Source organism: Myotis yumanensis, unplaced genomic scaffold (assembly GCF_028538775.1).
Source record: "Myotis yumanensis isolate MYYU_CA2020_CCGP unplaced genomic scaffold, mMyoYum1.0.hap1 SCAF_13, whole genome shotgun sequence".
NCBI lineage: Eukaryota > Metazoa > Chordata > Mammalia > Chiroptera > Vespertilionidae > Myotis > Myotis yumanensis.
The window spans coordinates 22,647,378-22,673,453 of NW_027223764.1; the positions used below are offsets into that span (position 1 = coordinate 22,647,378).

Sequence of the window (26,076 nt, forward strand, 5' to 3'; positions counted from 1 at the left end):
ATTGGAATTCTAGGTTGGAATCTGTTTTGCTCAAGCCCATTGGAAATTTGCTGTTTTATTTCACTGTTAAAACATCTGGTAACCGATCTTCGTTCCTTTGTAGGTAATCTAGTTTTAGCCTTTGTTACCTGTAATGCACCCAGGTTAGTTTTCATCTTTTCTGTATAGCACTTGGTAAACTAGTCCACTATGAGGTCTTTCATTTTCCCTTAATTCTAGGAGTATTTATCCAGTGTGTACACTTAGTTCTTGTTAATTCATTCTTGTCTCATGTTCCAAACATGCTTAGTGAACAAATCAGATTAAGAATGAACAGGTGCTCAATTTTGTGATTATGAGGCTGGATAAGATTAAATATAAGAAATACGGGGAAATATCAAGTAAAATGAGGTCATAGAGGTCACTGGAATGGGTCCAGGGGGAAAAAGAGGAAAAGGAGAAAAAAGAAAAAGTGCACATAGAAAACATTTCAAGGAGTTTGTTATAAAAGAAAGGAGGTGCTTCTTTGGTTCTAGCTAGGACACAAAATATGTCCACAGTAGTAAGAAAGGATGATACATGGGCAGATACTGGCAGACTTATAGAGATGCAGTGGTGGCAACTTTCAAAAGTTCTTTTCTGGTTGTTTTTATCTTACTGTCAACATGGGCAAGGTACAAAGGTAGGTTAGAGATGTGAAGACAGAGGTGAACCTACTATCACATTCTCACTTGGGAGAGTAAAGACTTAGAACTACTAAGCAACCATGGTTCTGATGATCAGTCAGTCTGTAATTGGTACACATTTTGTTTTTTGTTTTAAAAAGCCCACAAAAACCTGCTCTGTAGTCTGTTCTTTTAATATTTTCTCAAAACAGGGTTTCTCTGGGATTCCTAATCCCACTACCTTAAAATGGGATAATCTGATTTGATCTACATTTAAAGATACATGGCAGCAATAACATTCTCCCATGAAACCATCTACACAGTAATGTATGGTTCAGGGAGCATTCAAGATTTCTCTTCCTCACAGCCTGATATACAGACAGGGCCATAAACTATTACATTATGCTCCTCTATTAAGAATCCTGCATTATTTATATTCCCAGGTCTTATTTTCTTCTCTCTGATACTACTCCCACCCCCAAATACTATAGATTTTAAGGGTCCCATCACTCTTTGTTCTGTTCTTGTTTTGAATGATATATTGCAACCTCCAGTATCAAGACCCTACGTTATATTCCAGAGCCTCCTCTGCATTAACCCAATAGCAGTTGAAATCTTTGTATGGCATATATGTATAATCTTAATGACGGAAACGAAGTCAGGTAAATAATGAATTACATTGCATGTCAAGACTCTTGCTATTATTTCACCTGAGCCATTCTTTCTGAAAAAATAATTTTAATGAGATCATCTGGAAATGAATATTTATTTGGTAAACATTTTATAGAAATAGACCCTAAAATCAAACAATTTCTTAAACGGACAGCACAATCCCAATCTTTCCCCCATTAAAAGCCTACTCCACAAATGAAGTACCAAAAGCCCAGAAACTGTATTGCTAAAGAGGGAAAATGAGGGAGAAAGACATTGAACTTCCATAGGAAGACTGTATTATCTCTGGCAGTGGTTAAGTACACATCAGGCTGTACCCAAGGGCACTACTGAGTCTGAAAACTTAACTGGAAATCTAAACTTAATACTTCTTTGTTTTTAATAAGGCTCAGAAAATTACCACTTATCAATTATGCAATGTTACATTATGTAAACTGATATAATGATATAAATCAAAAAGTTAAGTAGGCATTCTGCATTTTAACACCAATATAGGTAAATCTGTAGATGTAAATAAGAATTTAAAGACATTCTTTAGCTCCAATTTAAAACAAACATTCAGAACTGGAATCTTCAGAGTTTTCTAATATCTTGAAAATTCCCATCTTCTCTTTAATTGGTCCTGAGGCATTCATTTGATCTAAGAGAAAAATATTAGAACAAGTATTTATTCTTTAAAACATGTTAAGAACCTAAAGAGGAATATTTAAAAAGATGTCCAATATGTTGCTATCAGATGTGAGTCACCTGTTGAAAAATTTGAAACACATAGAAATATGGGCCCCTTTATTCTTAATCAGAATTAAGGTTACTATTTTCTTATTACAAATGGAACAGGACTCCAGGGGACACACAACACAAACTGAAACATCAGTTTGCTAATTAAAATAACTTCTGCTAAATTTAAGATATCCAGAGAAATAAACAGAATATCTATTTGAATTGTGTCCTCAGAGATGTATTTTAAAAAGTGCCCTAACTGGTTTGGCTCAGTGAATAGAGCGTTGGATTCCAGTCAAGGGCACATACTCAGGTTGTGGGCTCAATTTCCAGTAAGAGGTGTGCAGGAGGCAGCTGATTGATGATTCTCATCATTAATATTTCTCTCTCCCTTCCCCTCTGAAATTGATAAAAACACATTAAAAAATAATTCTAGCTAATAAAGAAATGGCAGGGGAAAAAACCCTCAGTTTTGCCATCCTTAAGGAATATAGGTTCAAAATGATCATCAGCAATGGATGCTAAAACCATTAGGTTAAAGAAAAGGTTGACAGAAAACCACAGACTGAATCTGCTCATCAATGTTAGCTCATTGAAAATAAACTCATATTATGTGCCTCCTGGTATGATTTAAAATAGAACAAAGAAAGCACTGGTATTCCTAAGATATGGAACCTGGATGCAATTACTCATACAGAACTCTTTACACAAGCTATTTACCACTTTACAGAAAATATGGAGACTGAAAAAAAGTCACGAGGACAGCCCAGAGGGTGCGGGGGGAAATTAGCCCATTTCAGAATATAGGTCATTTTTATAGAATAAATAACAGGTTTCTCCAACAAATTAGTGGCATTAAAAAAACAAAAGTGTGCCGAAGCCGGTTTGGCTCAGTGGATGGAGCGTCGGCCTGCGGACTGAAGGGTCCCAGGTTCGATTCCGGTCAGGGGCATGTACCTGGGTTGCGGGCTCATCCCCAGTGGGAGATGTGCAGGAGGCAGCTGATCGATGTTTCTCTCTCATCGATGTTTCTAACTCTCTATCTCTCTCCCTTCCTCTCTGTAGAAAATCAATAAAATATATTTAAAAACAAAAACAAAAACAAAAAAAAAACCAAAAGTGAGGAGGGTGTGATAGAAATAATGGGACGTAACAATCAATGAAATTTTGGATCCTGATTCAAACTGTAAAAAGATTTGAAACAACTGGGGAAATCTGAGTATGGGTTGGATATTAGTGCCAATTCTCTTAAATGTAATAATGACATAATGGCTATGTTTGAGAACATGTTCTTCTTAGTAAATGATGCATGAGAAAGATATGGGTAAAACATCATAATTTAAAGATTCTGACAAAGAATAGCAATGAGAGTGTTATGAACTACTGAGGATGAATGAATTATATATAGAGCCACATTATACTATTCTGTCTGGTTATGTGTATGTTTTAAAGTTTCCATGAAAATAAAAGCCTAGCCAAAACTGGTTTGGCTCAGTGGATAGAGCGTCGGCCTGCGGACTGAAGGGTCCCAGGTTCAATTCCGGTCAAGGGCATGTGCCTGGGTTGCGGGCGCATCCCAGTGGGAGATGTGCAGGAGGCAGCTGATCGATGTTTCTCTCTCATCCATGTTTCTGACTCTCTATCTCTCTCCCTTCCTCTCTGTAAAAAATCAATAAAATATGTGAAAAAAAAAAAAAGAAAGAAAAGAAAAACCTAAGAGATATTTACCAATGAGATCACTTCGATCTAACAACAATTCTAGATCTTCATCGCTGATGACCTTCTCTCTTGATCCTTTTACTTCCCTATAATAGAAAGCAAAATTTTTTATCTATATGATAAATCAAAACCATGAATTACATTTTTCTCAACAACAACAACAAATCGTACCTCTCATAATCTCTAGATTTTAACAATTCCATTAATTCCTTAGGGTCTAGGAAACTCTTAGATGGATTTAGTCCAGACCGACCACCTTTGAAATGATCTAGAAAAAGTATTCAAGAAATTCAAAATTGTTTTTAAAACCAAAAATACATCACAAAGCAATTAGAGTGGTTTACATTAAAAAAGACAGATGAGACCGAATGTTGGTAAAAAAGAAAAGCAACTGAAATTCTTGGGAAAAGTTTGATCGTTTCCTATAGGTAAATGTATATCCATCCTAAGACCCAGAACAAATAAATGCGTATGTCCACAAATACCTGTACAAATATCAGATTTTTTTAAAAAAAGAGAAGATATCTTTATGACCTTGGGGTAGGCAATGAGTTTTGTTTTTTTAAATATATTTTATTGATTTTTTCCAGAGAGAAAGGGAGAGGGATAGAGAGTTAGAAACATCCATCAGCTGCCTCCTGCGCACCCCCCACTGGGGATGTGCCTGCAACCAAGGTACATGCCCTTGACCGGAATCGAACCTGGGACTCTTCAGTCCACAGACCGACACTCTAGCCACTGAGCCAAAGTAGTCAGGGCGGCAATGAGTTTTTTAAAATATACTTTTATGGATTTCATAGAGGAAGGGAGAGGGGGATAGAAACATCAATGATGAGAATTATTGATTAGCTGCCTCCTGGGATGCCCCCTACTTGAGCCCACAACCCAGGCACGTGCCCATGACCACAGTCAAACCTGGGACCCTTCAGTCCACAGGCCAACACTCTCCCATCTGATTTTTATGCATAAGAATCTACATCTGGAAATAACTCAAACACCAATCAACTGAAAAATGGATAAATGAACTATTCAGAAATCATTTAAACAAATACGAGACTTCTAATACACACACAACACAGATGATTTTCAAAATATTACGTTGAGCAAAAGTAGGTAAAGAACATACATAGACAAAGGATGCAGTAGGAAACCTACTTGAACATGGAAATGTCAGTGACTTTGACCTAGACTAGAGCACTGGCCAGCAAACTGCAGCCCCTTGAGTGTGGCTCTTCCACAAAATACCACGTGTGGGCGCGCACGTATAGTGCAATTAAAATTTCGTGGCCACACTCAAGGGACCAAAGAGCCACATGTGGCTCGCGAGCCACAGTTTGCCGGCCACTGGACTATAGGATTGCTACATGAGGATATAAAAGTCAAAATTCATTACTGTATATTCAAACTCTGTATGTATATTATACCTCAATAAAGCACTGTCAATACTTATTAAACTAATTTCAAATCATTTAAATTTTAATCTTTCAATGTACTGAAAACAGAACTTAGGGAAATAAAACTATAAACTTTACTAAATTCCCATCAAATTCCTAAAGCAGCACAGGCAAAAATTTAATTTGTACAAAATCTTAAGTGAAGACTTAACTGTATTTGCAAGTAGGAAAGTAGCATAATATAAACTGACAGTAATTTTCAACATTTCTTTAGGCTTCACAACTAACAGGTAATTTTCTACTTTTCTTAAGGTAGCCATCAAGTCATTTATTCAAAGATAATTTTATATTGAATGAAAGAATTTCTCCAAGGAATCTCAAGGAACAGAACAAAGAATGCCAATGTCTCACTAACTTCATTTTCCCTATTCCTCAAAATCTTTTCTAGATTAAAAAACACTTTTTAAAAATACTATAATCAAAAGTATGAAAAAGGCATAGTGGAGTCAAATATTTTTTGAACTAGTAGTTCAACAAAGTAAATTGATTTCTTTATAGCACTACTTCAATATACTTTTAACATCCTAGAATTTAATATATTAAACTTGCAAGAAAAGGCCAGCAAGTTTTCTTAATCCTTTTGACAAAAAAAGCTCTTATCAAGAATTAAGTATCAATGCTCGGCTGATGTGATCCACGAACCAGGAGGTCAGGGCACATGCCCGGGTTGCTGGTTCGATCCTCTGTAAGGGGTAGCGGGAATCAATGATTCTCTCATCATTGATATTTCTCTCTCTGAAATCAAAACAAATTTAAAAGAAAAAATAAAATGAATAAGCATCAACATCATTTCAAATCCCTGTGACATATTTCAGATAGGCACTTTGAAATTATCCTTTTGTTCCTTATCTAGAAACTCACTAATGTTTTCCTTTTACGTCTATGGTCACCAACTTAGGTCTTTACAGCTTCAAATTTCCTTCTGCCTGTTTACTAAATCCTGCACTAACCAAGCTCACTCATTTCTTTTACAAAGAAAATAACACAAATCCACAACACACAACAACTGAAGCAAAAAATACTAGAAAGTGGCATTTACTTTTGTGGATGATCAACTTCTCCAATTTTCTTTTAGCAGCTGCTCTTTCCACAATTTTCTGATCAACAGTGTTTGCTGTAACAAGACGATATACAACAACTGGCTTTGTCTGACCAATTCTATGACATCTATCCTGGGCCTGAAGATCAGACTGGGGGTTCTTAAAGAAAAATAACATTGAACAATGTAAGGTTGATATTATTTAAATTTATACGTACTATGTGTGGATAAAGTCAACATGCATGATCTAATCAAAAACTTTTAAATAGTGCCTTAAATTAGACTTCTACAATGGCTTGATAGAGCATGTTCAAGCCTTCACACACAGGACACCGGATAAATTATTTACTTAAAATGGATACCTTTTCAAACCAGATAAATGAAACTGCAAAGCATACAATGAAAGATTTAACAAATTCAGAATGTAATGATAATCAGCACATTATTATACTTGCAACTTACCCAATCACTATCATAAATGATAACTGTATCTGCTGCAGTCAAATTAATGCCCAGGCCACCAGCTCGTGTACTCACTAAGAAGATAAACACCTCTGGATCTGTGTTAAAGTTGTGCATCTAAAAGCAAAACAGGATGTGAACACAGGAATTAAGAAACCAACTTCTGTCTGGAAAGAGGTTAGGGTGCTGCATGTGGAGCATCTCACAGCCATGTGTTTACCAGGAAAAGAAAGGGGAGGTCAGTGGTGGGCCCTTCAAACTGGGTATGAGTTCTTCAGCATCCAAAGGACTTTTGATGAGCGGTATATACGGAAAACCCCCCAAACCATAAAAGGTGAAAAAGGCCAATTTTCTGAAAAGACAAAATTGCTGAAGACACACTTCTCACAACACACAAAAATCATAGGCCTATTTCCCAGATTGTGGCAAAAAAACTAGGGGCCCTAGGATATACTGATCAATTTGAACTTCAGAGGGGCTTGAAACTGATTAGCACAGGCCAGATTGACCCTTAATAGAAACTTGGGACATCGAAGGGTCAGGTGAGTTTCCCTGGTTTACTTATTATAAATTGTTGCTGGGATAATTAAGTGCTGCCTGTGTGACTCCATTAGAAACTCACATCTACTCTCTCCTGGACTTTACCTATGTAACTTTTCTCTTTGCCGATTTTAATCAGTATCCTTTCACTGTAATAAACCATAACCATGAGAGAGATTAAGAAAAATATAAACACTTTAAACAAAAACACTGATTATTTTTAATTACAACTAACAAAGGTGTATCCAAGGGAGGTCAAATCAATCACTTGGACCTATAAAACAACTGTTAGGCCTGGCAGGGTGGCTCAGTTGTTTGTAGTATCGTCCTGTATAGCAAAAGGTTGCGGGTTCGATTGCTGATTGGGGTGTGCATGGGAGGCAACTGATCAATGTTTCTCTCACAAAATTTTTTTTCTCTCTCTAAAATCAATAAACACATCCATGGGTAAGGATTAAAAAAACAAAAACGGAGAAACCAAGATGGCGGCATAGGTAAACACCGGAGATTGCTGCCTCGCACAACCACTTCAAGAATACAACTAAAAGACAGAATGGGCATCATCCAGAACCACAGGAAGGCTGGCTGAGTGGAAATAGTACAACTAGAAGGAAAGAGAAAAGCATACCGAGACTCAGAGGAGCTGCGGTGCAGAAGTTAAGTGCACAGGTACGGAGGCGGACGCGGAAAGGACTGGCGGCTGAGGACATGGTTGGCTTTTTCAATCGGGAGGGAGTCTCAAGCTGCCTACTGCTCTGAACGCCAGTTCTGGGCGAGTCTCTGGGGACGCTGACTGATACGGGGAGAGGCTAGACCAGCCGTGGGCAAACTACAGCCCACGGGCTGGATCCAGCCCGTTTGAAATGAATAAAACTAAAAAAAAAAAAAAAAAAAAAAAAAAAAGACCATACCCTTTTATGTAATGATGTTTACTTTGAATTTATATTAGTTCACACAAATACTCCATCCATGCTTTTGTTCCGGCCCTCCGGTCCAGTTTAAGAACCCATTGTGGCCCTCGAGTCAAAAAGTTTGCCCACCCCTGGGCTAGACTGTCTGGCATCGTTCACATCTCAAGGGCGGCTTTCTCTCAGAGGTGCTTGCAGAGATTACCCGGACACTGAGACTCAGGGCCTCTTAGGGAAGGACTGAGGAACAACCATAGCTGTTTGCTCTGCCATATTGATCCCCTGGGACCCCACCCCGCCCAAGCTGCGCAGGGAGGCTTTTGCAATCTGAAAATTACCTAACAAACTTGCAGCTGGCCGAAGGCCCCAGGGCAACTTGCATTCCTTCACAGCTGAGCCTCAGGCAAAGGCTAGATTAGCACCTCCTGAAAGATCCAGGAACCAGTATACCAGTGGTCAGAGTGACTCAGTGAGCACCAAAGCCCCATTGAAGCAAGTCTTACCCCAGAGGGGTGCCTCCAGCACAGAAGTTCTCCCACTGCAGACACAGCTGATTCTCACAACCAATTGGGCAATTCCTCCCAGTGATACTTACAACAATCAAGGCTTAACTACAACAAGACTGTGCACACAGCCCATAAGGGGATGCACCAAGAGTGTCCACCTCAGGTAATTGGGGAGGCTGAGCCACTGGGCCCTATAAGACACCTAGCACAGAAAGCCACTCCACCAACACAGGGAAGCACAAAAAGTTCGGAGACAAAGAAATAGGACACAAATGACAGAAATGGAGGAAAGCAAACGACTGGATATAGAGTTCAAAACCACACTTTTAAGGTTTTTTTTAAGATTATCTAGAAGCTGCCGATAAATTTAGTAAGACCCTCGAAAAGACGGGTGAGACTGCCGATAAATGTAGTGAGATCCTCAAGAAATCTAGTCAGACCCTGGGTGTTATGATAAAGGACCAACTGGAAATTAAGCATAAACTGACTGAAATGAAGGATATTATACAGACTCCCAACAGCAGACTAGAGGGTCGCAAGGATCAAGTCAAAGATTTGAAATACGAAGAAGCAAAAAACACCCAACCAGAAAAGCAAAATGAAAAAAGAATCCAAAAATACGAAGATAGTGTAAGGAGCCTCTGGGACAGCTTCAAGTGTACCAACATCCGAATTACAGGGGTGCCAGAAGAAGAGAGAGAGCAAGATATTGAAAACTTATTTGAAGAAATAATGACAGAAAACTTCCCCTACCTGGTGAAAGAAATAGACTCACAAGCCCAGGAAGCGCATAGAACCCCAAACAAAAGGAATCCAAAGAGGACCACACCAAGACACATCATAATTAAAATGCCAAGAGCAAAAGACAAAGAGAGAATCTTAAAAGCAGCAAGAGAAAAAAAGTCAATTACCTACAAGGGAGTACCCAGACGACTGTCAGCTGATTTCTCAACAGAAACTATGCAGGCCAGAAGGGAGTGGCAAGAAATATTCAAAGTGATGAATGCCAAGAACCTACAACCAAGAATACTTTATCCAGCAAAGCTATCATTCAGAATTGAAGGTCAGATAACGAGCTTCACAGACAAGAAAAAGCTAAAGGAGTTCATCACCACCAAACCAGTATTATATGAAATGCTGAAAGGTATCCTTTAAGAAGAGGAAGAAGAAAAAGGTAAAGATACAAATTATGAACAACAAATACACATCTATCAACAAGTGAATCTAAAAATTAGGTGAATAATCTGATGAACAGAATGAACTGGTGATTATAATATAATCAGGGGCATAGAAAGGGAATGGACTGACTATTCTTGGGGGGGAAAGGGGTGAGGGGGATGCGGGAAGAGACTGGAGAAAAATCATGCACCTATGGATGAGGACAGTGGGTGGGGAGTGATGGTGGAGGGTGGGGTGGGAACTGGGTGGAGAGGAGTTATAGGGGGGAAAAAAGAGGAACAAATGTAATAATCTGAACAATAAAGATTAAAAAAAAAATGTTAGAATATTCTGCCTTGGGGCCTAACTAGTAAAATAAAAATCCCTGATCAATGTAAAAAAAAAAAACAAACAAAAAACCCACAATAATTATGTGATGTTAATAAAACGTCCGATGTTGCCAAAACCGGTTTGGCTCAGTGGATAGAGCGTCGGCCTGCGGACTGAGGGGTCCCGGGTTCGATTCCGGTCAAGGGCATGTACCTGGGTTGTGGGCACATCCCCAGTGGGAGATGTGCAGGAGGCAGCTGATCGATGTTTCTCTCCCATCGATGTTTCTAACTATCTATCTCTCTCCCTTTCTCTCTGTAAAAAATCAATAAAAATATATTTAAAAAAAAAAAAAAAAAAAAAAAAAAAAAAAAAAAAAAAAAAAAAAACGTCCGATGTTGTTCACTTCATTTATTTTCTGAGCACCTAAACTTTGTTTAAGATCTAAGATCTTAACTTAATCCCCACCACAAGGGAAGTTTACAGGAGACCATCTACTATTAGAAAACAATAGTAGAAAATGTTAAAATATCAGAGGGAAAAATCTAGGCCACCCTCCTCCCCTCTCCCCCAAAAAAGTGATAAAAATCAAAATTGGTTGACTAGGAGATGGGGCAAGCAGGAAAGGTGGATTACTCTGAGGGAGCATGAGGAAATTTTTTGAGTGGATGGGTAATGTTCTATATCTTGATAATTTAGGTCACGCTCATAAATGCAGTAATCAAAATAACACATATATAATTAATTTTCGTCCCTCAGGGTATGTAAATATCACCCTAAAAGACAAAATACGCTGAAGTTATTAGAAAGGGACTATCATCTATTATTTATTTTTAAATACACTAAGAGAGGATGGAACGTTAAATGGACAGGGTAATAGGTTGATGCTGTATTCTAGCTATGCGATAAAAAAATAGTAAAGTTTCTTTTGCAGGTTCTAGTTTACAGATAGCTAAAAAATTCTTGCAACTGCTATTCTTGAAAATTTCATGGTAAAATGTTAGAAGTGAAGGAAAGAGCCAAAATGGAGAAAAAATTATGTTATCCTATAGTAGGTATAGTGGTGTTTAAGTAGGATATTAACAAAAGATATACTATATCATTTGCTAAAGACTAAAGTATCAATTTGTGGGTCTATTTTGATACTTCAGAAATCCAGGCAAGAATTGAAAAAACAAACTTTGGTATGTATGACATTAAGAAAACTTACATTTCTCTCCCTCTCTGAATAAGTCATGGATCCATCAAGTCTGCTAAAGTTGAAATTTCTGAAGTGGCAGTAATCGATCAAAATGTCCAACATTCTGGTCATTTGTGAAAAAAGCAGCACCTGAAATTTAAATTTATTTTAGTAGCTATACTGATTAATAAAGAATAAGCAATAAAAAAACCCAACCAAAGTACCACCTTGTGACCTCTGGTTTTTAGTTCAGGCAGCATTCGATCCAAAATTAAGAATTTTCCAGAGTTTGTTATCAATTCTTCATCAACCTTAAAAGGGGGCAAAGGAAGAAAAAATAATTATCAAAAAGTAATTATCATGTACTAATAATTCAGCTTTGTCAAAATAAAAGCAATGTGGACCGTTCAATTTTCAATGAAAAAACCTTATAAAACTTAAAAAAAATACACAAAGTCAAATTAAAAATTTTTAAGAAGAATTCTTTCTTTAGGAAAGACATGCTCTGAAACTTAAAACACATGATTTTACAAAAATAAAATTTAGTTTAAGTAGAACCTTGATCTATTCCCTCTACCCCTTTCCCAAAGGTTTGCATAAGAGAATAAGGTCAAACATATATATAAGTTGAGATTTATTTTTTATAATCGAGTATATTTTCAAGAAAATATTTATGATAATCACTGGTAGAACTCTCAGTAGAAATTAAAACACAGGAGCTTATACACACACCTAGTATTGAAGATTAAGAAATTATTCACTTTCTGGTTAACATAAATTACCTCATTAGATTATCTTTTTTACTTGAATGAAAAATTGTAAAGCAGTGATTCTCAAATATGGGAAATTTTGCCTACCATTCCCAGGGTGTATTTGGCAGTGTCTGGAGGCATTTCAGGTTGTCACAACTGGGGGAGGGAAATACTGCTGGCATCTAGTGGCTAGAGGCTAGGGATGCTGCCAAATGACTTATAGTCCACAGGACAGCATCGCCTAAACAAAGAAACCTACTGGCCCAAAAAAGCAGTATTTCCAAGGGTGAGAAACTCTGCTGTAAACTACTGTGAAACAAAAGAATTGCCCTAACCCAGCCGTGGGCAAACTACGGCCCGCTTGAAATGAATAAAACTAAAAAAAAAAAAAAAGACCGTACCCTTTTAATGTAATGATTTTTACTTTGAATTCATATTAGTTCACACAAACACTCCATCCATGCTTTTGTTCCGGCCCTCCGGTCCAGTTTAAGAACCCATGGTGGCCCTAGAGGCAAAAAGTTTGCCCACCCCTGCCGGTCTGGCTCAGTGGATAGAGGGTTGCCCGGGGGACTGAAGGGTCCCAGGTTCGATTCCAGTCAAGGGCACATGCCTGGGTTACAGGTTTGATCCCCAGTAGGGGGTGGGGGGGGGGGGTGCAGGAGGCAGCAGATCAATGATTTCTCTCTCATCATTAATATTTCTCTCTATCCCTCTTCCCCTCCTCTAAAATTAATAAAAATATATTTCTAAAAAAAGAGTATTAAGGATTACTTAGAACTGATTTCCTAATATTCCTTCAGGGAATAAAAGCTGTTTTTCCATCAACTGCCCAGCACAACTTCCCAATATCCTTTCCGTAGGAAAGCTAACCATAAAGAAAGAAATTTCATTTAATCTGAAAATCTGCAACTTAATATCAACTTTTTGGTTTTCTCCTGTGGCTCTTTGTTGACATGTAAATGAGCAGCAAGATTGGATTTGACAGGCTGAATATCAATTAAAAGTATTACTGCAAAGGTTGACAACTAAAGGTGTCTCTAAAAGAGAAACAGAGGGAAATCAGCTGTGTTACTAAACAATTTTATTTCTAGTTTTTCCAATATGGAAAATGACACTTTCACCCAACATTTTAAAAGCACAGAAATCAAAACAGGGCATTATTAAATAGTATTTACCTTAAACTCCTGTGTGACTGGGTCTATAGGGTACTCAATCAAATATGGATGGTTACAGCATTTACGAAGTAGCATCATTATATTCTGCAGCTTCAGATCAACTTCAGATTCTAGAGGAATATTCACTTCCACAACAGGTCTATCAAAAATATGTAATCCGTGAATACAAGAAATATGAAAAAATATCAGTTTAAAGGATACTTAATTTTTAAATTCACACCTTTCTTGGTCTAGCTCTGGCTGTATCTGACTGATCAAGTTGTCCAATTCATTAGGGGAATCATCTAGTTCGCTGTAATTTATTAATTTCCTACTTCGCCGTTTTGGTCGTCCAGTGGAACTTAACTGAACTGTTTCTTTCTAAAAGAGAACAAATGAAAGGAATATCTGTTTAAAAAGCTACACCCTTGAACTCTAAATATATACCTAAAAACTCAGATCTTCCCTGTAATTATGATGAAAATAGGAGAACAGAGTCTATTGGTTGTACATAAGAGAAATGCATAAGCTGAAGTATTTTGATAAAAAAAATGCACACAGTAAAAAACCTAGGCATTTAAGCAAAATTTAATAGCCTCCTAATTTTCACTTATAAGATAATCACATTCCACTTCATTTCTAAAAATATGGTAGGTGACTAAAGAAGCAATTAGGGTTGAACCGGTTTGGCTCAATGGATAGAGCGTTGGCCTGTGGATTCAGGGGTCCCGGGTTCGATTCCAGTCAAGGGCATGTACCCTGGTTGTGGGCATGTCCCCAGTGGGGGGCGTGCAGGAGGCAGCTGATCGATCTCTCTCATCGATGTTTCTAACTCTCTATCCCTCTCCCTTCTTCTCTGTAAAAAATCAATAAAATATATTTTTTTAAAAAAAGAAGCAATTAGGAGAAACCAAGATGGCGGCATAGGTAAACACCAGAGTTTGCTGCCTCGAACAACCACTTCAAAAATACATAACGGACATCATCCAGAACCACAGGAAGGCTGGCTGAGTGGAAATTCAATAACTAGAAGAAAAGAGAAAAGCACACAGACTCAGAGGAGGTGCGGTGCGGAAGTAAAATACTAAGGTACAGAGGCGCACATGGGGCAGGCTGGCAGCTGAGGGCGAGGTAGTTGTTTTCAATTGGGAGGGAGTCTCAGCTCTGAGCTCCAGTTCCGGGCGAGTCTCTAGGGACCCAGACTCATACAGGAGAAGTGGGACTGTCTGGCATGGGTTGAAACTCGAGGGCAGCTTTCTCTCGGGGGTGCTTGCAGCGATTGCCGGGACACTGAGAAGTGGGGCCTCTGAGAGCAGCCATAACTGCTAGCCCCGCCCTGTTGATCCCGAGGGACCTGCCCCGCCCAAGCCCTGCTGGGAGGCTTTTGCTGGATAGCCTCAGGCAGAGGCTAGATTAGCACCTCCCTAGAGATCCAGGAGCCAGGAAGCCCAGAGGTCAGAGTGGGACCATCCAGTTTGCAGCTCTGTGGAACCATAAAAGACACACTCAGGGGGCAGACTCAGTGAGCACCAAAGCCCCATTGAAGCAAGTCTTGCCCCGGAGGGGTGTCTCTAGCACAGAAGTTCTCCCACTGCAGACACAGCTGATTCTCACAGCCAATTGGCCTGGAGGTCAATCCCTCCCAGTGATACCTACAACAATCAAGGCTTAACTACAACAAGACTGTGCATGCCGAACCGGTTTGGCTCAGTAGATAGAGCGTCGGCCTGTGGACTCAAGGGTCCCGGGTTTGATTCCAGTCAAGGGCATGTACCCTGGTTGCAGGCACATCCCCAGTGGGGGGCGTGCAGGAGGCAGCTGATCGATCTCTCTCATCAATGTTTCTAACTCTCTATCCCTCTCCCTTCTTCTCTATAAAACATCAGTAAAATATATTTAAAAAAAAAAAAAAAAAAAGACTGTGCACAAAGACCACAAAGGAGTACACCAAGAGTGTCTTCCTCAGGTAATTGGGGAGGCTGAACCACTGGGCCCTAGAGGACACTTAGCACAGAAAACCACTTTATCAACACAGGGAAGCATAAAAAGTGCGGAGACAAAGAAAAAGGACACAAATGACAGAAATGAAGGAAAGCAAACGACTAGATATAGAGTTCAAAACCACACTTTTAAGGTTTTTCAAGAACTTTCTAGAAGCTGCCGATAAATTTAGTAAGACCCTCGAAAAGACGGGTGAGACTGCCGATAAATGTAGTGAGATCCTCAAGAAATCTAGTCAGACCCTGGATGTTATGATAAAGGACCAACTGGAAATTAAGCATACACTGACTGAAATGGAGGATATTATACAGACTCCCAACAGCAGACTAGAGGATCGCAAGAATCAAGTCAACGATTTGAAATACGAAGAAGCAAAAAACACCCAACCAGAAAAACAAAATGAAAAAAGAATCCAAAAATACGAAGATAGTGTAAGGAGCCTCTGGGACAGCTTCAAGCGTACCAACATCCGAATTATAGGGGTGCCAGAAGAAGAAAGAGAGCAAGATATTGAAAACCTAGCCGAAACTGGTTTGGCTCAGTGGATAGAGCGTCAGCCTGAGGAATGAAAGGTCCCAGGCTCGATTCTGGTCAAGGGCATGTACCTTGGTTGCAGGCATATCCCCAGTAGGAGATGTGTAGGAGGCAGCTAATCGATGTTTCTCTCATCGATGTTTCTAACTCTGTCTCTCCCTTCCTCTCTGTAAAATATCAATAAAATGTATTAAAAAAAAAAAAAAGATATTGAAAACCTATTTGAAGAAATAATGACAGAAAACTTCCCCTACCTGGTGAAAGAAATAGACTCACAAGCCCAGGAAGCGCATAGAACCCCAAACAAAAGGAATCCAAAGAGGACCACACCAAGACACATCATAATTAAAATGCCAAGAGCAAAAGACAAAGAGAGAATCTTAAAAGCAGCTAGAGAAAGAAACTCAGTTACCTACAAGGGAGTACCCATACGACTGTCAGCTGATTTCTCAACAGAAACTTTGCAGGCCAGAAGGGAGTGGCAAGAAATATTCAAAGTGATGAATGCAAAGAACCTACAACCAAGATTACTTTATCCAGCAAAGCTATCATTCAGAATTGAAGGTCAGATAACGAGCTTCACAGACAAGAAAAAGCTAAAGGAGTTCATCACCACCAAACCAGTATTATATGAAATGCTGAAAGGTATCCTTTAAGAAGAGGAAGAAGAAGAAAAAGGTAAAAATACAAATTATGAACAACAAATACACATCTATCAACAAGTGAATCTGAAAATCAGGTGAATAATCTGATGAACAGAATGAACTGGTGATTATAAATAGAATCAGGGGCATAGAAACGGAGTGGACTGACTATTCTTCGGGGGGAAAGGGGTGAGAGGGATGTGTGAAGAGACTGGACAAAAATCGTGCACCTATGGATGAGGACAGTGGGTGGGGAGTGATGGTGGAGGGTGGGGTTGGAACTGGGTAGAGAGGAGTTATAGGGGGAAAAAAGAGGAACAAATGTAATAATCTGAACAATAAAGATTTAATTATAAAAAAAAAAAGAAGGAATTAATGTATGAGACATCACTTAAATTTTAGGACCATAGCATTACTGGCCTTTTGCCTTTCACTTCAGTTAGAAATTCACAAGTCCTGAAAAAAGGTGATGATCCCTAAGACTGAAATCAACCATGAAATTTTCTATGCCAGCTGTCTTATACAGTTTATTTCAAATCCACACTCTACCTCACTGGATCCAAACATGTTTGTAATTGTACGGTTCACAATGGCTGTATAAAAGGTCTCTTGTTTCTTTGAAAGTGGTGCATAAACGACTACTTCTCGTTTAGGAGGAACTTCAAGAGCAACATCAGATTTTAGTCTTCTCAGTAAGAAAGGTGTTAGAATCTAAAATTTAAACATAAACATATGTGAATACTGTATATTCCTATTTTGGGGAATACTTTCCCAACAGGTTCCTTTCCCCCTTCTCTTTTCTTCCTATGTAAATATTATAAAGTCTCAAAAGGTGAGGTAAAATGTCTCCTTAAGATTTTCCCAGACCAGGTCACCACATGACAAATATAGTATTCACAATTTATTAGTTTCCTAATACATACTGAATATTTTAAAAAGCCAATATAGGTTTTGGATTAGTAGAAAACCAATGAATCAACTAATCAACCCAGAGATGTGGACATGAAAACCTTCTATAAATTCTAAAGCTTTAGCTTAAAATTACTCTTTCATCAGATATGCGATGACAACTAATTTTCACATTTTTAAAACACAGAAGCAAAAGGTAATTATACCATTATTAAACTTCTTAGATCTTTAAAATAAATTCCCCATTTGATGAACAAGAATAGATCCAGACACAAATGGTAGGGGAGAGGGAGCAGTTAGAGAGCAACCAAAGGACTTGTATGCATTCTTATTAGCATAACCAATGGACACAGACACTGAACGGTGGGGGCTTGCCTAGGGTGGGAATGGATGCTGGTGGTGGTGGTGGTGGTGGTGGGTTAATTGGAGAAAAGGGAGACATATGTAAAACTTCAGACAATAATAAAAAAAAAATTCCCCAGAGGTAGACAGCTAAGAGATTTTATGAGAAAGAGAACATGACCAGTAGTGTGTATTTAGAAAAAAAGAAAAAAGAAAACAAAAAAAACATGTATAGACATCAGCCCAGAAACAAATATACTTAAAGAAAATTAGCCAGATAAAAGGTAAGATTTGATAGGATAAGTACGATTTGTGATTATTTTTACTTTCCATTTCTATACTGTTTCAGATTTTACCATAAATATGTATAAACTTTAAAGTAAAAATATATATAAGGATTTTCAATGAAATTGTCAAAACACGATTAAGCAGCTTTTCAGGCCCACATATAAATATAATTTGGAGACCTTTGAAAGATTATTTTGCCTGAAGTAAAGACAGTTGGATGGGTACAGACTGTAGGAAACATTAATAATGGATCATGTAAAGAAGTAAATTATGCAAATATTACTGGCAAACATTGCATAAAAACCATTTAATTTTACTGTTTGACAAACATATCAGTAACCATTAGGGGTCAAATGACTATACATTAAAAAAAAAAAAGCAAAATTTCAGAGCACTTGAGTTCTGTGGTAAAGCCATGTGATCTCTGGGGGTGGTGGAATATATATTAAATTTGGGAGGATCCTCATTTTTCAAAATCTACAATGAGTTGAGAACAGTTGATCTTTAGGCTTCCTTTTTTATTCTAAGTCTATAGTAAGCAAAATAAGAAAAAGTCAAAACCTGGTGCAGCATATGCAATACATTCTGTTCTCTTTCTTTAGCAATAATATCTTCAGCAGTTTCAGAAAGACTAGTGATATCAAACCAAGATTCAAAGCTGTAAGAGAAATGATTACCAGTTATCACATAAATCAATTACAATAACATGATGTGTTTCATATTTTTAATTTTATATTAACCTGACTCTTAAGCAGGTATTTTCTTTAAGTGGGCATATCTTTGATTTATACATTAACATAACCTTACAATAGTATAAAAATCAAATGAACAATAAGGGATATATATTTTTTCCTTTTAAAAATGCAGACTGCCACCTCATTTGGATGTGTCTGGAGTCTTAGAAGTTTGACCACCCTATGTTCTCCTACAAATGGACCTTGAGAGCTTGTGTTGCAGGTCTAAGAGGGGAGTGCAGCCACTGCCACATCTTGACTGAAAAACACCCTGACCAGGGACTGGTCACTTCTTCAGCCTAGCGCACAGCTTCAGGAGGAATGCACATGGAGTGGCGAGGGATGACGGGGACACCCGCCTAACTCAATCAACCTAGTAATCAAATGGGGTGACAGATGTTGCAGCCAGATCAGCCTCACATCCTTTTTAAACATTTTAATAAAGTGATTAAAATGTAAACTATCTTTGAAATCTAAGGCAGTAGAGATATAAATATAATCTGAGGCAACTGATGTTTTTTATAAATTCAGATTTCTACCACCAGGTTTTAACTCAGTAGGAATGTGTAGGACCTGAAAATGTTGTCCTTAATCAATGTTCTGTATTAACAATCAGCCTGGCCTTGGGCCATTTGGAAACCAGAGGTGAAAAATTTATTCTCAAAATGAAATATTCAGTTATTTTCCTATATTAAATTAACCTTCCCTCACTGATGTTAAAATAAAATTATTTTGCCCTCCTGATCTTGATATTTCCATCTTAATTATTTTTAACTTCTGTTAAGATTATTTTCTTATCCATTCTAAGCATACTAATTTTTGGTTTTCATAATGTAAGATTCAAAGTTTATAGCATAAAAAACACTAGGTTGAAACTGGGAAATCTTGGTTTTACTTTTGGCTCTGGTGTTAACTAGTGACGTGTGTGTGTGTGTGTATAAATAAATAATTTTGGGGGGGTTAATCCTCACTGGAGGATATTTTTCCATTGATTTTTAGGGAGAGCAGAAAGAGAGGAAAGACAGAGAGGAACATCCATGTGAGAGAAACCCATCTATTGGTTGCCTCCTGCACGAGCCCAGATCAGGGCCCGGGTGGAGCCTGCAACTGAGGTATGTGCCCTTGACTGGAATCGAACCCAGGAAGGACCCTTCAATCTGCAGGCAGACGCTCTATCCCTTGAGTCAATTGGCTAGGGCATATGTTCCACCCTTGACACAAATTTGTGTGAACAAATAAAATACTTTAAAGGTTTTTTAAAAAAAATTTTGCATTGATTAAAGGAAAACTATTGAATTGAGAACAATTAAAATATTTGTTAACTTTGTAAAACACATTCAGATGCTTTCCCCTCATTTTATCCTTACAAAACAATTCAGGGAATAGAGGTTAAATATATCCCCTATCTCACAAGAAAACCCTGGCATAAATTTACTAGTTAGTCCTAGTCAGTTTGGCTCAGTGGATAGATCATTTGTCTGCGGACTAAAGGGTGCCGAGTTCAATTCAAGTCAAGGGCACCTGCCAGGGTTGCAGGAGGCAGCCTATCGATGATTCTCCCTCATTACTGATGTTTCAGTATCTCTCTCCCTTCTTCTCTCAAATCAATAAAAATAAATTTTAAAAAAAGAGGGGAACATATAGGGAAAGGGAGAATTGGTGAAAGGTGATAAAAAAAGTCCAAACTTCCAGTTATGAGAAAAATGAATGGGACTGTAATTGATGACTACAATTAACACTCCTGTATGATATATAGGAAAGTTGTTAAGAGAGCAGACCCTGAGAGTTCTTATCACAAGGAGAAATACTTTTTCTTATTATTGCAGATGACAGATGTTAACTAAACCTATCATGATAATCATTTCACAATATATGTAAATCAAATCATCATGCTACCATCTTAAACGTTTAGAGTGGAGTATGTCTATTACTTTGCAATAAACTTGGGGATAAAACATTACAAACAGTAAAATATACAATATATATCAGAACACAGTATTTGGAAAGGTTAGGGAAACCTAGAAAGAATTCAAATGACTGGCTTACCTACCTTTTCAAATCATCAAATACATCTGGTAACAAAAAGTTAAGCAGTGACCAAAGTTCTGATAAATTGTTCTGCAAGGGAGTCCCAGTCAAAAGAAGTTTGTTATCCGCATTGAATCGTTTTAACTCCCTGATTAGACGGCACTTCATGTTCTTGATCCTGTGTCCTTCATCTACTATTAAGTATTTCCAATAGCAATGCTGAAAAAGAATTTAGGGAAAAAATGTTTTATGATACCGCACAATTTTTCCTAAAAACAATTCTGAAAATAAAACCTCTATTAGAGATGTTAAATTTTATCAAATTGCATTTCTGTGTTTATTGAGATAATGCTTTCCTTTGATCTATTAAAAGGATAATTTTCCTAAACTAATGCATACTTGTGTTCCTGAAATAGACCTCACTTGGCCATGAACTAAAAATTAAAGCCTACCTGCGATTAAGTATTTAAGGCTTTTCCATTCACATTTTATAGTCAAAGCAGTCTGTAGTTTTCCATTCTAATGCATTGTCAAATTTTGATTGTTATCCTATCTAATAATAGACAAACATGGTAATTGACCATACCTTCACTACACCTCCCATTGGCTAATCAACACGATATGCAAATTAACCAACAAAGATGGCGACTAATTTGCATACTGCAGGCAGGGCGGGACAGCGCGCCAGTGCAAGCCACCATCCAGGCCCCCGGGTGCGACCCCAGAAGCCGCCTGCCTGCTTCCCATGATCGGATCCGATCCCAGGCCACAGGCTGGCCCCAGAAGCCACCTGATATGGCAGTAACTATCAGCCCTTTGAAAGTCAGTGGCATAAATGCACCAATTAAAAGACAGATTATGAGGGTGAATCAAAAACAAAACCCACTTTAAATATAAAGACACATATAGATTAAAAGTAAATGAATTAAGCTGCAGCCTGTTTTGCTCAGTGGATAGAGCATTAGCCCGTGGACTGAAGGGTCCCAGGTTCGATTCCAGTCAAGGGCATGTACCTCAGTTGCTGGCTTGATCCCAGTCCCTATCAGAGCATGTGCAGGAGGCAACCAATCAATGTGTTTCTCTTTTTCCCTTCACTCTCTCTAAAATTCAATGGAAAAATATCCTTGGGTGAAGATTAACAAAAACAAAGTAAATGGATTAAGTAACATTACAGAGATTATAAGAAAAATATATTCAATATTTTGTTAGTTGTATAATGGTTATGTTTAAATTATTAACACCTAAGAAATTGGGTGAAGGGTACATATAATATGCTGTATTATTTTATAGTTTTTTTTACATGTATGAGATTATTTCAAATTAAAATATTAAAAAATTAAAAATAAAATATTAATTGAAATGTATCTCCATTACATGCAAAATCTCCTAATTGCTTCTAGCATAATTTACTGAATTGTGCTAAAATTACAAGGGTTCAATTAAAAAATATCTTAATTCTAAATGATATAACAGAAAATATATAATAGTGCAGTTATAAGCACTTATCTGAAAATAAAAATTTAAAGTGAATTTAAAGAAGGGATTAGCCCAAGAAAATATATGCACAACCCATGGACACAGACAACAGCATGGTGATGGCCAGAGAGAAGTGGGGGACAAGAGCTGAGTAGAGGGGGCAAAAGGGGGGAAATGGGGAAATCCTATATCTAATCTAATAAAAGACAAATGGGGTAATTAACCGTACCTTCGACACACTTCCCATTGGCTAATCAGGGCGATATGCAAATTAACTGCCAAACAAGATGGCGGCCGACAGCCAGGCAGCTGAAGCGAACAGGAGGCTTGCTTGCTCCAGTGATGGAGGAAGCCAAGATTCCCCGGCTGCCAAGGCCGGGCTGTGAGCTGCACTCTAAGAAACAATGTTGCAATTATAGAAGCTAAACAAACCCCAGATACCTGCTTTCAGCAGCCGAGGCCTCAAGCTGGAGCCAGCCTCAGAGCTAAAGTTGGGCCTCAGCTCCAATGACAGCCATAGAAGGTAAACAAATCCCAGAATAAAAAAAAAAAAAAGAAAAGAAAAAAAGGAGAGGTTGGGAGCTTCAGTTTCGCACCAGCCTGAAAACGGCCCTTAGCCACTCACCCAGACTGGCCAGGCACCCCAGTGGGGACCCCCAACCTGAAGGGGGTGTGACCAGCTGCATACAGCCATCAGCCCCTCATCCAGGCTGGCCAGGCACCCAAGTGGGACCCCCACCCTAATGTGGGACATCCTTCAGGGCAAACCAGCCGGCCCCCACCTGAGCACCAGGCCTCTATCCTATAGTGTAAAAGGGTAATATGCAAACTGACCCTAACAGCAGAAAGACTGGGAATGACTGGTCACTATGACACACACTGACCATCAGGGGGCAGACGCTCAATGCAGGAGCTACCCTCTGGTGGTCATTGCGCTCCCACATGGCGAGCTCTGCTCAGCTACAAGCAAGGCTAACGGCTGCCAGTACAGCAGTGGTGATGGGAGCCTCTCCCAACTCCTCAGCAGCGCTAAGGATGTCTAACTGCAGCTTAGGTCTGCTCCCCACTGGCAAATGGACATCCCCCGAGGGCTGCTGGGCTGCTAGAGGGATATGTGATTGCCATCTTAGGCCCAATCCCCCCCGGGGAACAGGCCTAAGCCAGCAAGTGGTCATCCCCCAAAGGGTCCCAGACTGTGAGAGGGCACAGGCGGGCGGAGGGATGCCCCCTGCAAGTGCACAAATTTTCGTGCACCAGGCCTCTAGTCGTATCTAATAATAGAGAAACATGGTAATTAACTGTAACTTCGCTACCCTTCCCAATGGCTAATCTGCGAAATATGCAAATTAACTGCCAACCAAGATAGCGGCTGGCAGCCAGGCAGCTGAAGTGAACAGGAGGCTTGCTTTCTTCAGTGATGGAGAAAGCAAAGGTTCCCTGCCTGCTGCTGCCGGCCTCTGAGCTTCAGTGTTGCAATTACAGAAGGTAAATAAACCCCAGAAACCTGCTTTCAGCCGTCAGAGCTGGAGCTAGCAGGACCACAACAGTGTTACAATTATAGAACCCAAACAAACCCAAATACCTGCTTTCAGAAGCCGAGGTCTCAGAACTGGAGCCGAGCCTCAGAGCTAAAGCCGGCTCTCAGTTACAGTGACAGCCATAGAAGGCAAATAAATCCCAGAATAGGAGAAACCAAGATGGCGGCATAGGTAAACACCGGAGTTTGCTGCCTCGAACAACCACTTCAAAAATACAACTAAAAGACGGAACGGACATCAACCAGAACCACAGGAAGGCTGGCTGAGGAGAGACTCTTCAACTAGAAGGAAAAACAACAGCATTACGAGGCCCAGAGGAGGCGCAGTGTGGAAAATTTAAAGGTACGGTGGTGCGGCAGTGCGCGCGCAAAGCGGGCTGGTAGCTGAGGGCGCGGTTGTCGTTTTAAATCAGGAGTGAGTCTCAGACTCTGGGCTACAGATCTGGGCGAGTCTCTAGGGACCCAGACTCAAACGGGAGAAGCGGGGCTGTCTGGCTACGGTCCCTCCGAGGTTTGCAGCGGTCGCTGGGACAGAGAGGCAGAGCCCCTGGGGACGGACTGAGAGCAGCCATAGCTGCTCCCTCCCCCCGCCCTGTTGAGCCCGCCCCGCCCAAGCCCTGCGCAGAGCCATTTGCCGATCGCCTCAGGCAAAGGCTGGATTAGCGCCTCCCCAGAGGACTGAAGTTTTCCACACAGCTGATTCCTACAGCCAGTCGGCCTGGTGGTCAAATCCCTCTAGTGTTAACTACAACAATTAAGGCTTGGCTAGAACAAGACTGCGCACAGACCACAAGGGGGTGCACCAAGAAAGCATAAAAGATGCGGAGACAAAAAAACATGACAGAAATGGAGGATATGGAGCTAATAATCGCAATTTTGAGGGCTTGCTATAAACTTGAGCAGAGCCTCACGAAAACTAATGAGACCCTCGATGCTACGATAAAGAAATTAGAAAGTAAGCATACACGGACTGAAATAAAGAATATTATACCCAATAGCAGACCAGAGGAGCACAAGAATCAAACCAAAGATTCGACAAAAAACACCCAACTGGAAAAGCAAAATGAAAAAAGAATCCGAAAGTGTGAAGATAGTGTAAGGAGCCTCTGGGACAGTTTCAAGCGGACCAATATCAGAATTATTGGGGTGCCAGAAGATGAGAGACAGCAAGATATTGAAAACCTATTTCAAGAAATAATGGCAGAAAACTTCCCCCACCTGGTGAAAGAAATGGACTTTCAGGTCCAAGAAGCGCAGAGAACCCCAAACAAAAGGAATCCAAAGAGGACCACACCAAGACACATCATAATTAAAATGCCAAGAGCAAAAGACAAAGAGAGAATCTTAAAAGCAGCAAGAGAAAGAGACTCAATTACCTACAAGGGAATACCCATACGACTGTCAGCTGATTTCTCAACAGAAACTTTGCAGGCCAGAAGGGAATGGCAAGAAATATTCAAAGTGATGAATACCAAGAACCTACAACCAAGATTACTTTATCCAGCAAAGCTATCATTCAGAATTGAAGGTCAGATAAAGAGCTTCACAGACAAGGAAAAGCTAAAGGAGTTCATCACCACTAAACCAGTATTATATGAAATGCTGAAAGGTATCCTTTAAGAAGAGGAAGAAGAAAAAGGTAAAGATACAAATTGTGAACAACAAACATGCATCTATCAATAAGTGAATCTAAGAATCAAGTGAATAAATAATCTGATGTACAGAATGAACTGGTGATTATAATGAATCAGGGACATAGAAAGGGAATGGACTGACTATTCTTGGAGGGAAAGGGGAATGGGAGATTCGGGAAGAGACTGGACAAAAATCGTGCACCTATGGATGAGGACAGTGGGTGGGGAGTGAGGGCGGAGGGTGGGGCGGGAACTGGAAGGAGGGGAGTTATGGGGGGGGGGGAGAGGAACAAATGTAATCTGAACAATAAAAATTTAATTAAAAAAATAAATAAATAAATAAATAAATAAATCCCAGAATAAATTTAAAAAGAAAAAAAGGAGAGGTTGGGAGCTTCAGTCACCACCAGCCTGAAAACGGCCCTCAGCCCCTCACCCAGACTGGCCAGGTACCCCAGTGGGGAGCTCCACCCTGAAGGCGGTGTGACCAGCTGCAAACAGCCATCAGCCCCTCATCCAGGCTGTCCAGGCACCCAAGCGCGACCCCCACCCTGATCAGGGACATCATTCAGTGCAAACCATCCAGCCCCCACCTGTGCACCAGGCCTCTATCCTATATAGTAAAAGGGTAATATGCAAACTGACCCTAACAGCAGAAGGACTGGGAATGACTGGTCACTAGGACACACACTGACCACCAGGAGACAG

General features: G+C 39.5%; 1 protein-coding gene across 3 annotated transcripts in view; it reads right to left on the reverse strand.

Moving 5' to 3' along the window:
* Positions 1 to 1,396: 1,396 nt before the first annotated feature.
* The window catches only part of HELLS (helicase, lymphoid specific), a 44,963-nt gene continuing 20,283 nt past the window's right edge, over positions 1,397 to 26,076 (reverse strand). For 2 of the 3 annotated variants that reach the window (XM_070431874.1, XM_070431875.1), the window contains exons 11-22: positions 20,744 to 20,940; positions 18,521 to 18,617; positions 16,970 to 17,131; positions 13,483 to 13,622; positions 13,263 to 13,401; positions 11,560 to 11,643; positions 11,363 to 11,482; positions 6,711 to 6,827; positions 6,249 to 6,408; positions 3,927 to 4,023; positions 3,765 to 3,841; positions 1,397 to 1,956 (exon numbers count right to left, since the gene is read on the reverse strand). In XM_070431874.1, coding sequence (XP_070287975.1) covers positions 1,862 to 1,956; positions 3,765 to 3,841; positions 3,927 to 4,023; positions 6,249 to 6,408; positions 6,711 to 6,827; positions 11,363 to 11,482; positions 11,560 to 11,643; positions 13,263 to 13,401; positions 13,483 to 13,622; positions 16,970 to 17,131; positions 18,521 to 18,617; positions 20,744 to 20,940 — 1,485 coding nt within the window. In that variant the 3' untranslated portion in view covers positions 1,397 to 1,861. The remainder of the gene's footprint in view (positions 1,957 to 3,764; positions 3,842 to 3,926; positions 4,024 to 6,248; positions 6,409 to 6,710; positions 6,828 to 11,362; positions 11,483 to 11,559; positions 11,644 to 13,262; positions 13,402 to 13,482; positions 13,623 to 16,969; positions 17,132 to 18,520; positions 18,618 to 20,743; positions 20,941 to 26,076) is intronic. The other variant, XM_070431876.1, reaches the window with a different exon arrangement.